General features: G+C 45.1%; 1 protein-coding gene across 1 annotated transcript; it reads left to right on the top strand.

Moving 5' to 3' along the window:
• The first annotated feature begins 2,289 nt into the window (after positions 1-2,289).
• On the top strand, positions 2,290-11,698 carry LOC136171935 (C2 calcium-dependent domain-containing protein 4A-like). The gene is made up of 2 exons (XM_065941021.1): positions 2,290-2,519; positions 10,546-11,698. The coding sequence occupies exons 1-2, from the start codon at positions 2,509-2,511 to the stop codon at positions 11,696-11,698; spliced, it is 1,164 nt and encodes a 387-aa protein (XP_065797093.1). The 5' UTR covers positions 2,290-2,508.
• The last annotated feature ends 3,519 nt before the right edge of the window (positions 11,699-15,217 follow it).

Here is a 15,217-nt window from a genome sequence, read left to right as displayed (position 1 = left end):
TGATCTTGAACTTCCTAACTTCAAGAACTGTGAATTATTTTTAAACTACCCAGCCTGTGGTATTCTGTAATAGCAGCCCAAAGAGACTAACAAGAGAATCAAAAAGAAAAATTATTCCTTAAATACAAAGTTCACTGGAGAAGAAAGTCAAAATATCTAGAATTGGTGTTATGTAAAATGGATGTAAAAGAATCAACACTAAACAGTACTAATGCTATCAATAACCACCTTCATCCTTCACCCCAGCCCACAGAAAACAAAACCTTAACCACTTGTTTCTCCTAGCTTAGTCACCCTGACAAAATACCTAGGATGTATTTTGAAGCACTTCATACTTCATTCCTTGACCATCCTCAACCAATTAACAGCCAATCGTGTCTCTTCTGCTTTTGCATATTTCCTAAATTCTCTTTATATCTCATCCAGACTACACAATCACCCGCTAACCTGTTCCAAACTTGTTTCTAATCTGCTCCCAACCACCCCTCTCCCCTTGTACATGCTCACCAACTATGCACTGGGAAGAATGAAAAGAAAGATGTATAGATAGATCCATATAGATACCTATACATTCTTACTGAGATAGGTGTGCACCAGAAAAAGTTGAGAAACAAACAATGCAAGGATATATGAATAACTGTGCAAGAGGATAAGAGATGTCACAAGCCGAAGAGTGTGGTCAAGGAAATGGAACCGAAGGGGAGATTTGCTGGGAGAAGTGGGCAATACTAATGCTTGCCTAACAGTAACTTCTTGTACTTGTATGGTACTTTACACTTTTGAAAGAATGTAACATAATGCATATGCCTACCTTTGTAAGCATGATTCCATTTTATTAATACTTCTGTAGTTGTACGTCATGAGCTATCATTCCAGTATTATGCCAAGGTATACATTTTCAAGTAATCCTCACAAAAGATCTGCGAGACAAGTAATGCAGATAATAGTACTGTCTTCATTTATAGGAAAATTAAAAGTCAGTGATTTACATAAAATTAAATGATTTACATAAAACTACACAGCAGGTATTTCTTTCCCTTAGCTCCCTGAGCACTGCCACTTTTTCTCTTTTAATAGGTTGAGTCAAATCACCACTAGGCTAGTAATAATTCTCATAGATTTTGTTTTGAAAGGGTACTGACTGACAGAATGGAAAATCTCAGAGTAGAAAAATTCAGCTCAAAATTGTCAGTACAAATAATGCTATTACCATATAGAATAAAAAGGTTTTAAGTTTTAATATTTTACTTTTTAAGTATATTTTGAGGAATTGGTTATTATGTGCACAGAGTAATGCTCCAAATTTCATATACTTCTTGAAAAGATCCTAATCCAAAACAAACCATAACTAATGAAGGAAGCATCATTAGCCCTGTAACTCACTATACCAAAAGGAATTTGGACACACAGGTTAACTAAAAAAACATAAGCATTCTATTAATTATAGCTCTTATATTCATTCCAGCTTCAGGACAATGAGAAGTTTAACAAAGGCAATCGCAAAGCTACACTGCAAGGAGGGATTGAGCAATAAAAACTGATTAGCAAAGCATTATTTATCTTTTTTAAAAAAGTCAAAATTAGGGACACTTTAGAAATTGATGACTTTTGCTTAAAGACTGAAAAATAAGAAATTGTAGTGTCACACTACTACCTCCTACCCGCACCCCATTCCTCCTAGTCCTCAACTTTGTTTAGAAAAACAAACAGGTTTGGTGGAAAAAGGAAATGGAGGAGAAAGCTAGAGAATAAGAATGGTACTGTGGTTTTTCAGAAAAGTTGGAAGTTTAACTGGGAGAAGGCTTGTGAGAGGATTGCAGAATGTCAGAGAAGAGATCAAATATCATCTGGTTAATCCAACCCCCTCCTTTGGCAGATGGGGACACTTGAGTGCAAGAGAGAATTAAGGGACTAGCCAAAGTCCCTCAGGAAGTTACTATCAGAGCTAAAATCCAAGTGTCCCAATTCCCTGGTACTTTGTATTAGTTCACACTCTAATTCTGTTTACGAGATGAGTAAGTCAGAACACCAGTATTTTATTTGGTTATAAACTTTCTTCTTGCTTTCCTTGACATCCATATGTTATCTTGCAGGTCTGCTTTATTTTTTAATATTTATTTATTTGGCTGAGCCGGGTCTTAACTGTGGCACACAGAATCATTAATTTTCATGGCAATATGTGGGATATTTAGCTGCGGCATGCGGAATCTAGTTCCCTGACCAGGGATTGAACCTGGGCCCCCTGCATCGGGAGCATGGAGTCTTAGTCACTGGACCACCAGTTCAAGGTCTGCTTTAAATGATCTGTCTTCTACTCCAAGAGCGTCTCTGACCTCAATGGTGAGTGATCTATTTATGCTTGCTTTGCAGAATTGTTTTCCAACTCCATCACTGAATGTTCCCATAGCTGTGAGTTTGGATAATGACAGTCTTCCTCTGAATAAATTTGGGTGTTCCATGAACAGAGCCTCATCCTGTTAGACAAACCACCTGAATACTGCATGGATCATGCTTCCAAGGTAAGCAAAACATTAGGCTTAATGTGCTCACAGGGGACCAGCCATGCAAGGGCATGTTTCTGCTGTTTTCAAGACATCTTATATAGGAAATGTTTCCAAAGTGTTATTGAAGAAGGTGATTTATTAATAAAAACAAAGCAAATCTACTTGGCTTGGTCAGAAAGAGAAATGTTTTTACGGGAATCCATGTGTGAATCACCTAATCCTTAACCAAGCAGACTCATATAATAATAACTGCTAAGTGATAGCCAACACTTACTATGTATCAGGTGTTTCATGCATATAACCCTCACAATGATCATGTGTGGTAGGACTTGTAACCGCCATTATACAACTTCAACTCAGAGAAGTTAATTAACTTGCCCACAGTTCCATAGTTAAAAAGCTGCATAATATTTGAACCGAGGATGGATAACTCCAAAGTCTATGTTTCTTTAACCCTAATTCATCTCTCTCTCCACAACACAGCTTTGCTTAACCACTTCTCAGACAGCTTCTCAGATTGTAAGCCTCACTATTTTAATCCAGGGCTCTCTGGGCTCTCATTTGCAGAGCTAACAGCATCTTGCCTCCTGAGAAAAGATGAGTCAAAACACAATCACATGACCCTTGAGTGTATAATTGGTAAACGTTCTCCCATAGGTTTAACAGTGACCTAAGGCAAAAAAAAAAGATACTCCACACTCAAGGACAAAGGAGAAGCTGTAACGTGACAGTAGAAGGGGAGCTGCTGCTGCTAAGTTGCTTCAGTTGTGTCCGACTCTGTGCAACCCCACAGACAGCAGCCCACCAGGCTCCCCCAGATGCTCCAGGCAGGAACACTGGAGTGGGTTGCCATTTCCTTCTCCAGTGCATGAAAGGGAAAAGTGAAAGTGAAGTCACTTAGTCGTGTCTGATTCTTCGTGACCCCATGGACTGCAGCCTACCAGGCTCCTCCATCCATGGGATTTTCCAGGCAAGAGTACTGGAGTGGGGTGCCATTGCCTTCTCCAGAAGGGGAGCAATCATGTTAAAATAAAACCTCATACCCTCCAGAGATGCTTGAGGTGCACAAGCAAAACCTTGTGTGCACCAGGAAACAAGGAGAAAGGAGCAGTGACCCCTCTTGAGTGTTGGAGGGTCTCCTGCAGAGGTGTGGGTCAGCAATAGCCTGCCGCAGGGCCAGAAGTGCAGAAGGCCTAAGAGGCATGGCCTAAGTCCTCTTGGAGGAGGTCGTCATTAGCCCTACCATAGAGACTCCATGCAATGTGGGAGACCTGGGTTCAATCCCCAGGTTGGGAAGATCCCCTGGAGCAGGGCTTGGCAACCCACTCCAGTATTCTTGCCTGCATGATACACATGGACAGAGGAGACTGGCAGGCTATGTAGGGTCCATGAGGTCGAAGAGAGTCGGACACAACTGAGTGACTAAGCACACAGACTGCGTGCTCAAGTTCTGGGCCACCTCAGGTCAGACTATAGGGAGGGAGCACAGTGCCACCCATCAGCAGGAAGTTGGATTAGAGATTTACTGAGAATGGCCTTGTCTACCAGAGCAAGATCCAGCTTTCCCCAGCCAATCTCTCCCATCGGGAAACTTGCATTAGCTTCTTATTCTCATTCATCAGAGGGCAGACAGAAGAAGCAAGAACTACAATCGGATGGCCTCCAGAGTAAAACACAGTCAAGGAAAACTAACCAAAATGATCACATGGATCACAGCTTTGTGTAACTCAATGAAGCTATAAGTCACACTGTGCAAGGTCACCCAAGACAGATGGGACATGGAGAGGTCTGACAAAACGTGGTCCATTGGAAGGGAATGGCACACCACTTCAGAATTCTTGCCTTGAGAACCCCATGAACAGTATGAAAAGGCAAAAAGATATGAAACTGAAAGATGAGTCCACCAGGTCAGTAGGTACCCAGTGTGCTAATGGGAAAGAGTGGAGAAACAGCTCCAAAAAGAATGAAGTGGCTGAGCCACAGTGGAAAGGACACCCAGTTGTGGATGTGTCTGGTGGTGAAGGGCTTCCCTGAGAGCTCAGCTGGTAAAGAATCTGCCTGTAGTGTGGGACACCTGGGTTCAATCCCTGGGTTGGGAAGATCCCCTGGAGAAGGGAAAGGCTACCCATTCCAATATTGTAGCCTGGAGAATTCCATGGACTGTGTAGTCCATAGGGTCGCAGAGTCAGACGTGACGGAGAGACTTTCACTTTCACTGGTGGTGAAAGTATATTCTGATGCTATAAAAAACAATATTGCATAGGAACCTGGAATGTTAGGTCCATGAATCAAGGTAAGCTGGATGTGGTCAACAGGAAATGGCACAAGTGAATACCTACATTTTAGGAATCAGTGAACTAAAATGGACGGAATGGGTGAATTGAACTCAGATGACCACTGTATCTACTACTGTGGGCAAGAATCACTTAGAAGGAATGGAGTAGCCCTCATACTCAACAAAAGAGTCTGAAATGGAGTACTTGAGTGCAACCCCATTCTCTTGGCAAAAGTCTGTTAGCCTTTGCCCTGTTTCATTTTGTACTTCAAGGCCAAACTTACCTGTTACTCCAGGTATTTCTTGACTTCCTACTTTTACATTCCAGTGCAAATGACAGGATGAACTCTGTTCATTTCCAAGGCAAACTATTCAATATCACAGTCATCCAAGGCTGTGCCCCAATCACTGATGCTGAAGAAGCTGAAGTCCAACAGTTGTATGAAGAACTATAAGACCTTCTAAAACTAACACCCAAAAGAGTTGCTGATGCCATTCAACTATCTCATCCTCTGTCATCCCCTTTTGCTCCTGACCTCAATCTTTCCCAGCATCAGGGGCTTTTCTAATGAGTCAGCCCTTCACATCAGGTGGCCAACTCAATGGACATGAGTTTGATCAAGCTCTGGAAGACAGTGAAGGACAGGGAATCCTGGCATGCTGCAGTCCATAGGGTCACAAAGAGTCAGACATTACTGAGTGCATGATCAACAACAGTGAACAACAACAACAAAAAACAGTGAATGGAGGTTCATAACATTCTACAGGAGGCGGTGATCAAAACCATTCCCAAGAAAAAGAAATGCAAGACAGCACAATGGTTGTCTGAGGAGGCCTTACAAATAGCTGAGAAAAGAAGAGAAGCCAAAAGCAAAGGAGAAAAGAGAAGATACACCCATTTGAATGCAGAGTTCCAAAGAATAGCAAGGAGACATAAGAAAGCCTTCTTAAATGAACAATGTAAAGAAAGAGAGGAACAAAATGGAATAGGAAAGACTAGAGATCACTTCAAGAAAATTAAAGATACCAAGGGAACATTTAGTGCAAAGATGGGCAGAATAAAGGACAGAAATGGTAAGGACCTAACAGAAACATAGAGATTAAGAAGATGTGGCAAGAATACACAAAAGAATTATATAAGAAAGGTCTTAATGATCTGAATAACCATGATGGTATGGTCACTCACCTAGACCCAGACATCTTGGAGTGTGAAGTCAAGTGACCTTACTTTGGCCACCTGATGTGAAGAGCCAACTCACTGGAAAAGACCCTGCTGCTAGGAAAGATTGAAGGCAGGAGGAGAAGATGAGATGGTTGGATGGCATCACCGATTCAGTGGATATGAGTTTGAGCAAACTCGGGGAGATAGTAAAGGACAGTGAAGCCTGGCATGCTGCAGTCTATGGGGTTGCAAAGAGTCAGACACGACCTAGCAACTGAACAACAACAAGAAGAAATTTGGCCAGGAGTGGAACTCATGTAAAGACAAAGAAGTAGGTAGTCAAAGGCATGGCAAATTCAAGGACGTACCAACCCTGCCCCCAGGCTAGATATATAAACAGTGTTCAATAGTCTCCTCTCATTTCTGCCTCAGCCAGGCAAAGTTCAAATATGCCACCCTCATTATTTCATTCCTCTTCTGACAGATGTACATAGCTAATATGATCTTATACAGCAGGATCTACCTGCCTAGCATAGTGGCTGGAAGCCAGGATGCATCCAGTCAATATCATTTTGAATGAATAAATGGACTAATGGACATTTGCTCTCCTCTGTACTAACAATAAATACCTGACATTGTGTATATCAGGCTCTATGCTAAACTTTTCATCTGCATTATCTTATTGTATGGGCTTCCCTGGTGTCTCAGTGGTGGAGTCCTCCTGCAATGCAGGAGACACAGGAGATGCCGGTTTGATCCCTGGGTAGGGAAGTTCCCTGGAGAAGGAAATGGCAACCCACTCTAGTATTCTTGCCTGGGAAATCCCATGGACAGAGGAACCTTGGAGGTTCCTGTCCATGGCATTGCAGAAAGTTGGCCACAACTTAGTGAGTAAACAAGAACAAGAACAATTTAACAATAGGTAGATGGGTATTATTACTACCAGAAGGGGCAAGGGAGTTCTCCTGGGTCTCTTTTTTAAGGTCACTCATCCCATTACCCTCTGAAGAGAAGAATAAGAGGCTTATGGAAGCTTCCTGTTGGGAGAGACTGACTGAGGGGGAAACTGGGTCTTGTTCTGATGGGCGGGGCCATGCTCAATAAATCCTTAATTTTCTGTCAATGGGCGGGGCTGTCTTCCCTCCCTGTTATTTGACCTGAGGCCAGACTATAGTGGAAATAATAAAGATAATGGTGACCTCCTTAGAAAGTTCCCATGCTATACTCAGTGCCTCCAACCCTGCAGCAGGCCACTGCCGACCCACGCCTCTGCTGGAGACTCCGAACACTCACGGGCAAGTCTGGGTCAGTCTCTTGTGGGGTCCCTGCTCCTTTCTCCTAGGTCCTGGTATGCACAAGATTTTATTTGTGCCCTCCAAGAGTCTGTTTCCCAGTCCTATGTAAGTTCTGATGGCTCTATGGTGGGGTTATTGGTGACCTCTTCCAAGAGGGCTAAGACATACCAAGGTTTACGGCACCCAGAGCCCCTGCCCCTCCGGGGAGCGGCTTGAAAGAGCCGGCTCTGGGAGCTGCCTTGATTGATTATCAAGGGTCTGTTCAAGGACATAGCTCTCTGTCCCGCCACCCCTCTGGAATTTACTATCCAAAGTTAAATCCTAACAGAACACTAGTAAGCCTTGAATGCACACAAGACGCAGATAGATAGCTTTGCACGACTGCCCTTAAGATAAGTAGGATGCCTTTCTTATCCCTTGGCGCCATGAGAGAGTTCTGGTGATTGTTATCTTGAAGATGATGTACATGGGGAAGAATTTTCTTTGGGATGCCTCCTTCTTGGTTTAAGTATAAATGAAGCTTAGAAAAATAAAGGAGCATCGTTGACTGCAGCGATCCTCTCGACCCCATCTGTCCTGTGTCTTTATTTCTTAGCCTAAAGGAACGCGTCGTGTTGCTCGCTGAAATCTCCCGGCTGGCCCGGCATGCCCCTGCAGCACCCAATGCTGACCCGTACCTCTGCAGGAGACGCTCAAACACAGCTCTGTCTCAGTCCCTGTGGGGTCTCTGGGTCCTGGTGCACACAAGCCTTGTTTGAACCCTCTGAGTGTCTCTGGTGGATATGGGATTTGATTCTCAATGCTATTTCACCCCTCCTACTGTCTTGCTGGGACTTCTCCTTTGCCCTTGGACATGGGGCATCTCCTCAAAGTCACTCCAGTACCACACAGCTACCTTGTCTAACTCAGTGAAACTATGAGCCATGCTGTGTAGGGCCACCCAAGACAGACAGGTCATGGTGAAGAGTCCTGACAAAACATGGTCCACTAGAGAAGGGAATGGTAAACCACTTCAGTAGTCTTGCCTTGAGAACCCCATGAACACTATGAAAAGGCAAAAAGATAAGACACTGAAAGATGAACTCCCCAGGTTGGTAGGTCCCCAATATGCTACTGGAGATCAGTGGAGAAATAACTCCAGAAAGTATGAAGAGATGGAGCCAAAGCAAAAACAACACACAGCTGTGGATGTGACTGGTGATGGAAGTAAAGTCCAATGCTGTAAAAAGCAATATTGCATAGGAACCTGGAATGTTAGGTCCATGAATCAAGGCAAATTGGAAGTGGTCAAACAGGAGATGGCAAGAGTGAACATCAACATTCTAGGAATCAGCAAACTAAAATGGAGTGGAATGGGTGAATTTAACTCAGATGACCATTATATCTACTACTATGGGCAAAAATCCCTTAGAAGAAATGGAGTAGCCATTATAGTCAACAAGAGAGTCTGAAATGCAGTACTTGGATGCAGTCTCAAAAATGACAGGATGATCTCTGTTGGAGTTGGTGATGGACAGGGAAGCCTGGCATGCTGCAGTCCATGGGGTCACAAAGAGTCAGACACGACTGAGAGACTGAACTGAATCTTAAGCATAAATAGCATGTTGCTGTTTAGTTGTTAAGTCTGACTCTTTTGCTTTGTCTGGCTCTTTTGTGAATTGTCTGATTCTTTTCTTAGTTGTCTTAGACAACTAACTCAGTTAGTTGTCTGATTCTTTTGAGACCCTATGAACTGTAGCCCATCAGATTCCTCTGTCCATGGGATTTCCAGGCAAGAATACTGGAGTGGGTTGCTATTTCCTTCTCCAGGAGACCTTCCTGACCTAAGGATGGTACCTACATCTCCTGCTTTGCAGGCAGATTCTTTACCACTGAGCCACCAAGGAAGCCCAGAAATAACATACACCCAAACAAAATGCCTCAGATCTCTTTCAACCTAAGCTAGTTGGAAGAAGGTCAGTTAGAATGTGAACTTAGGTCAGTTTTCAAAAGAAAGGAAAAGATCTCTCAGGTGAGCACTGTCTAGAAAGGCCAGATGTGGTTAGGGTGCCTCCAAAAGATAGGTCCAACAGCCCAGCTGTGTGCAGGAATATAATTTCCAAATTTAAAAATCATCACACAAGGTTTAAGAAGTGGGTTGTTATTGTTTAAATTGAGGTATAAGATACATAATCTTAATGCATCTAATCTTAATCTTAAATGCATGCTAGAATATTTTTTTCATATGAATACAATCCAGTAACCCCACCCAGATCAAGATGCAGAATATTTCCAGCAACCTATAAGGTTCCCTGTATATGCAGTGGTTTGTAGTCAACAAAGGAAAATGATTTAAAATCAGAACAGAAAGCCAGAAGGCAGGTAGAGAACTTTGAAACCTGGGCAGACTAAAGTCTGGATTGGGGGGAGGATATTAACTAAGAATGAGACAAACTCGAGTTTTGTATCCTCTTCATGGTGGGTGTAGAGAGCTTCTGTGATCCAATTCAGTATGCCCATTGATCCTCACAATGACTTTGCCATATAGTAAAGACTGAGCCCTCTTTTGCACATAAGTAAACAGAAGCACTCACATTCAGAACTGAATGTCTAGAATTTGCACTGTGGATCCAGCCACGTGGCAGAGGGAAAGTTGGAAGGCTTGGCGTCAGGTTACCTAGCAGTGCCAATCCGGCCCGCCCATTGGCAGGCTTCCCAGGCCTCAGGTATAAAGGTTCAGGCCAACAGCCTTTAAACTTTACTGAATCCCGCAGGAGGAACTTTGATCTCCCCAGAGGCCGTGCACCTCTACAGTTTGGTGCCCCAGGCAGAACGGTGCGGAGACCTGTATGACGCAGGACCCCAGGTATATTAGGAGAGGCCATAGCCTTGCTTAACTCTCCCAGGGATTCGTCTGAGGCTCTTTGAGCTTAAAAGCGGGGAGCAAGCCGAATATCCTAGAAAGAATAATAATTATTTTAAATCTCTCTGAGGATTAGAATGCAATAATCCAAGGATTCAGGAAACCATTGCACAAGCATAGTGCCTCTTGGCACCAAGGACAACGCGAGGCAAACATGTTGAAAAGCTCTGCCTTAGGACAGCGAGGGCAGGTCTAGATTAAGGCAACAAACCCAAAGTGTACAGCCCTGAGGAATAGAGAAGACATCAGAGAAACACTGAAACATCTGCCATAGCAGCGTGAGGGGCAGTTTGCCGGGTTCCAAGGGAGGCAGGAGGAGGCACCCCGTAAGTAGAACAGACCGGAGACCGGAGCTGCTGCGCCCTGCAGAGGTCACGGTGAGATCCGTGTGTGCTTGTGCGTTGCAGGATGACCAGCTCCAGCGGAGCTTCCTCAGGAACCGGCACCTGCTGCCTGATGTGGTGCCTGGAGCGGCTCCGCCTGGGACCCGAGCGCCTCCTGCGGGGCAGAAACAGGCTTTACCAGGATGCAGCCCGCCGAACCACGGCCCTCACGCCCGCCCGGTGCGCAAACGTGCTCACCCCGGACCGCATCCCCGAGTTCTGCATCCCCCCGCGACTCGTGCCCTGCCCGACTCTGACTGCAATCCGGGACTCCTGGGGAGAACAAGCAGGGACCGACGACGGCGCGGGCCGCACGGACTGGGACCCGCGCTCGCAGGCCGCACTCTCGCTGCCGCACCTGCCCCGGGCGCGCACCGCCTACGGCTTCTGCGCGCTGCTCGAGAGCCCGCACACCCGCCGCAGGGAGTCGCTCTTCCTCGGGGGCCCGGGCGCCGCCGCGCTCCCGCCCGCGCCCCGTCCCCGGGCCCACACCTACGGGGGCGGCGGCGGAGACTACCCCCTCACGCCCCGGGCGAGAGCGCCCATTGCGCCCCGCGAGGCCCGCAGTGGCTCCCTCCTGGACGCGCTCGGCCCCGGGCCCCGCTGCCGCCGCCTCCTGCACGCTTCCGAGGAGCTGCTGCGCCGCGTGCTGCGGGCCCAGAGGAACCGAGACCTGGCCCGCGCCTGCTCTGTTTCCAGCGGGGACGGAGACGACGAGGACGAGAACGAGGGCCCCCCCGGCTCCGGCTCCCCGGAGCGGGCCCCCGGCGCGTCCCCCTCGCCAACTCCCAACTCGCGTCCCGAGCGCCTGGAGGCCGAGGGCACCGTACCTCTGGGCCGCGCCGGGGGCGCCCTGCGCCTGGCCGCTGAGTACAGTAGGGCCAGCGGGCGCCTCCGCGTCCGGTTGCTCCGTGCCGAGGGCCCGGCTGGAGGAGCAGCCGAGCCCCGCGCCCCGGTAGGCTGCAGAGTCAGCTTCGTCCTGAAGCCGCGGGGCGCCGTCGTCCGGCGGAGTCGCAGGGCCGTCTTGGAGCAGGACTTGTGCGTGGACGGGCTCTCGGAGGACGAGGTGCGCCGCCTGGCCGTGCGCGTCAAGGCCGAGAACCGGGGCCGCGGGCTGGAGCGGGGCCGCCTGCTGGGCCAGGGCGAACTGCTCCTGGGCCCCCTCCTGCTCCTCTGAGGGCGCGCTCTGCCGCGGGGCTCTCGGACACTGAAAGCCGCTTTGTACAAAATAAATGTGTTTTCATTCTTCTCCTCAGGCCTTTGTTTACTCAGTTCCAGTATTGGCAGAGATGATAGTGGATTAATTACCATTATAAAGGATGCTATATTTTGTGTTATGTTCAGTCGCTCAATAGTGTCGCAGTCTTTGTGTCACGGACTGTAGCACTCCAGGCTTCCCTGTCCTTCATTATCTTCCGCAGTTTGCTCAAACTCATGTCCATTGAGTCGGTGATGCCATCCAACCATCTCATCCTCTGTCAGCCCCTTCTCCTTCTGCCCTCAATCTTTCCCAGCATCAGGGTTTTTCCCACTGAGTTGGCTCTTTGCATCATGTGGCCAAAGGATTAAGAGTTTAGACTTCAGCATTGGTGATTTAAATGAATATTCAGGATTGATTTCCTTTGGGATTGCCTGGTTTGATCTCCTTGCTGTCCAAGGGACTCTCAAGAGCCTTCTCCAGCACCACGATTCAAAAGCCTCAACTTTTTGGCACTCAGCCTTTATGATCCAACTCTCACATCAATACATGACTATTGGGAAAAAAAACCATAGCTTTGGCTATGAGGGGGCGTCCCTGTTATCTCAGACTGTAAAGAATCTGCCTGCAATGGATCCGGAAGATCCCTGAAGAAGGGAATGGCACCCCCCGCCCCCCCCCCCCCCAGTATCCTTGCCTGGGGAATTCCACAGACAAAAGAGCCTGCAGGCTATAGTCCAAGGGGTTGCAGAGTCAGACACAACTTACTAACACACACACACTTGTCTATGTGGATATTTTGTGTAGATACTGTCAACATTCTTTTTTAGTAAACGGTATGGAGTTTTGCAGTGGTGTTTCCCAATGTGGATAACCAATGGCATATCCTGTGTTACCCAGGGTCTTATTGAGAGAGAATGAATCACAAGAAGTATTAAAGTTAGAGGGTTTCCTGCTGGTCTCTTTGCTCCAATATCCTCATTTTGAGGTTTGTTCATTCCACAACATCCATTGAGACCATCTTAGAACATGAATTACTTTTGAAGCATTGTTTTAGACCTTGATCGAGAAAATGAGATGGAGAGAAACTGACCTGTTAAAGGTCAACAGTGAACTGTTAGTAGGAACTCCAATCTCGTACTCTTGGCTACATCTTGGAAAAACATAGGAAGAATTGAAACCATTTTAATATTCTGAGCTTAAATAATAATTGTAGTAGTTTTACAAATATCAACTTATTTAATTCTTAAAACAACCTTAAAAACTGGTATGGCTATATCCCCATTTTACAGATGAGAGTATGGAGGTACAGAATAAAGACAAGCAGAGTTTGCACCTCAGTTATCAGTATTTTCCTCATTTCGCTGTATAAGTAATACTACAATGTGTGAAAGGCTTATCTTACTAGTGTTGTGAAACTGCAACTTATATCTGAAATTGTTGACTCTGAGGCTGAGGTCTCCTCACATTTCTCACCCTCCAGTAGAAAAGCAAATACATTAAAATGAGTGATTTATCATCTCAAGCTGCTGACTGAGATGAGCTGGGTCTACGATTGTCTGAAGTGGAAGCTAAGGACCTCAGAGTCATAGAAAAAAGGGGTACCAGACTTACTGACACCAGGTGAGCTAATGTGCTAGGGCAGAGTCAAGAGTACCTATACTGTTATTCTCCCTCCTCTGGCTTCTGATGGTAGTAATAGGTTTGTGTGGTGGTTTAGTTACTTGGGCTTCCCTGGAGGCTCAGCTGGTAAAAGAATCCACCTGCAATGTGGGAGACCTGCGCTCAATCCCTGAGTTGGGAGGATCCCCTGGAGAAGGAAATGGTTACCCACTCCAGTATTCTGGCCTGGCGAATTCCCTGGACTGTGTAGGCCATGGGGTCACAAGGAGTTGGACATGACTGAGCGACCTTAACTTTTTTTTAAGAAACTAAGTTGTGTCTGACTCTTGTGACCCCATGGACTGTAGCCCACCAGGCTCCTCTGTCCATGAAATTTTCCAGGCAAGAATCTTGGAGTGGATTGCCACTTCTCTCTCCAAGGGACCTTCCCAGTCCAGGGATCGAACCCACATCTCCTGCATTATGGGCAGATTCTTTACCACTGAGACACCAGGGAAGCCCAATAATAAGCTTACTATGTTTTAAAGGATGTTTTCCTTCATCCCTCAAATTCATTGCCAGCCAGGCATATTACTTCCTTTCTTCTGCATTAGGAGGAAAATGTATCCTAAATGAGGGCTGAAAATATTTAAACATGTGGTGTACTGATAAATATGACTACATTATCAGTCTGGGTTTGGAAATGGTTTCTGCTTTTACTAAACTGCTGACAGTTTTATCCATTGGTGCCCATGAAAATGCTATTTAGAAGAGTTTTGGTTTTAATAATAGCTCAGGCATAAACTGAAGATGGGTTATTATTATGGATAATGACATTCACTGAACAAATGTGAAGAGTGTGAATTCATTGACTGTCAAAATCAGTCACATCTGGAAGCTCAAAGTGACTGATTGACTAAATGATTGATGACATCACGGTAGTTCATATTTTTAACACATTCTTTTATCTACTCACAGTCACTGTTTCCTTGGTCTTCAAATCAACGCTTTAAGAAAAAAAAAATATATGTATATGGCTTCCTTGGTGGCTCAGACAGTGAAGAATCCACCTGCAATGAAGGAGACCTGGGTATATAATAAATACAAAACCTTCTTAATCATTTAGAATTTTGGTGCAGTGACTAATACTGAGTTCACATATGCAGTACTTTAAAAGGAAAATATTAATAAATGGAAACTAAGAACAACCTGGGTATTTACAATACCATTATGTTTTTATCTTTTTTAAAATACAAACAGATTGCCTTGATGGCTCAAATCATAAAATTTACTCCAGAAAACACTATAACCACGATTGTCACTAGATTATATACAAGTGACAATTTGGGGACAGAAGTGTAATTTTATTAAGAAGGTAAATCAGTGCAAATCAGGGACCTAAGTTTTCCATGAAATAACAGTTTGGGAATACTCAAACACGATCCCCATTAATGTTAAGTCACAGTTGATTAAATAATATAATAGCCTAATCAAAAAGATTTTAAATGACTTAAATAGAATCATTAATCATAAAACCATGTAATTTTAGAGTTGAAAAGAATGCTGAGAATCATTTTGTACAAATCCATGTATCATAGAAAAGGACCAGAGAGGCATATTGTCGATTGCCCCATATACAATTAGTAAAAGAGCTCTTCACACAATTCTGTCTTCATTTTGCTCTTGGACCAGTGTTTCCAAGAAAGGAAAAATACTTGTGCATAAATTATTTTACGACTGATCTAATGTGAATATTTTGCGTTTAAAGAATCTTATTTAGAGTGCATTTTTGTGAGGACATGTCTCTCTAGGGGCAAATTTGATTTGTATTTTGCTGCCCTCTAGTGGATCCCTCGAGTTCTGGCAGTAGGTCTGTCTTCTTCCTATTGGACCATT

This window comes from Muntiacus reevesi, chromosome 7 (assembly GCF_963930625.1).
Source record: "Muntiacus reevesi chromosome 7, mMunRee1.1, whole genome shotgun sequence".
Lineage (NCBI taxonomy): Eukaryota > Metazoa > Chordata > Mammalia > Artiodactyla > Cervidae > Muntiacus > Muntiacus reevesi.
This window is presented reverse-complemented; position numbering and strand designations above follow the sequence as displayed.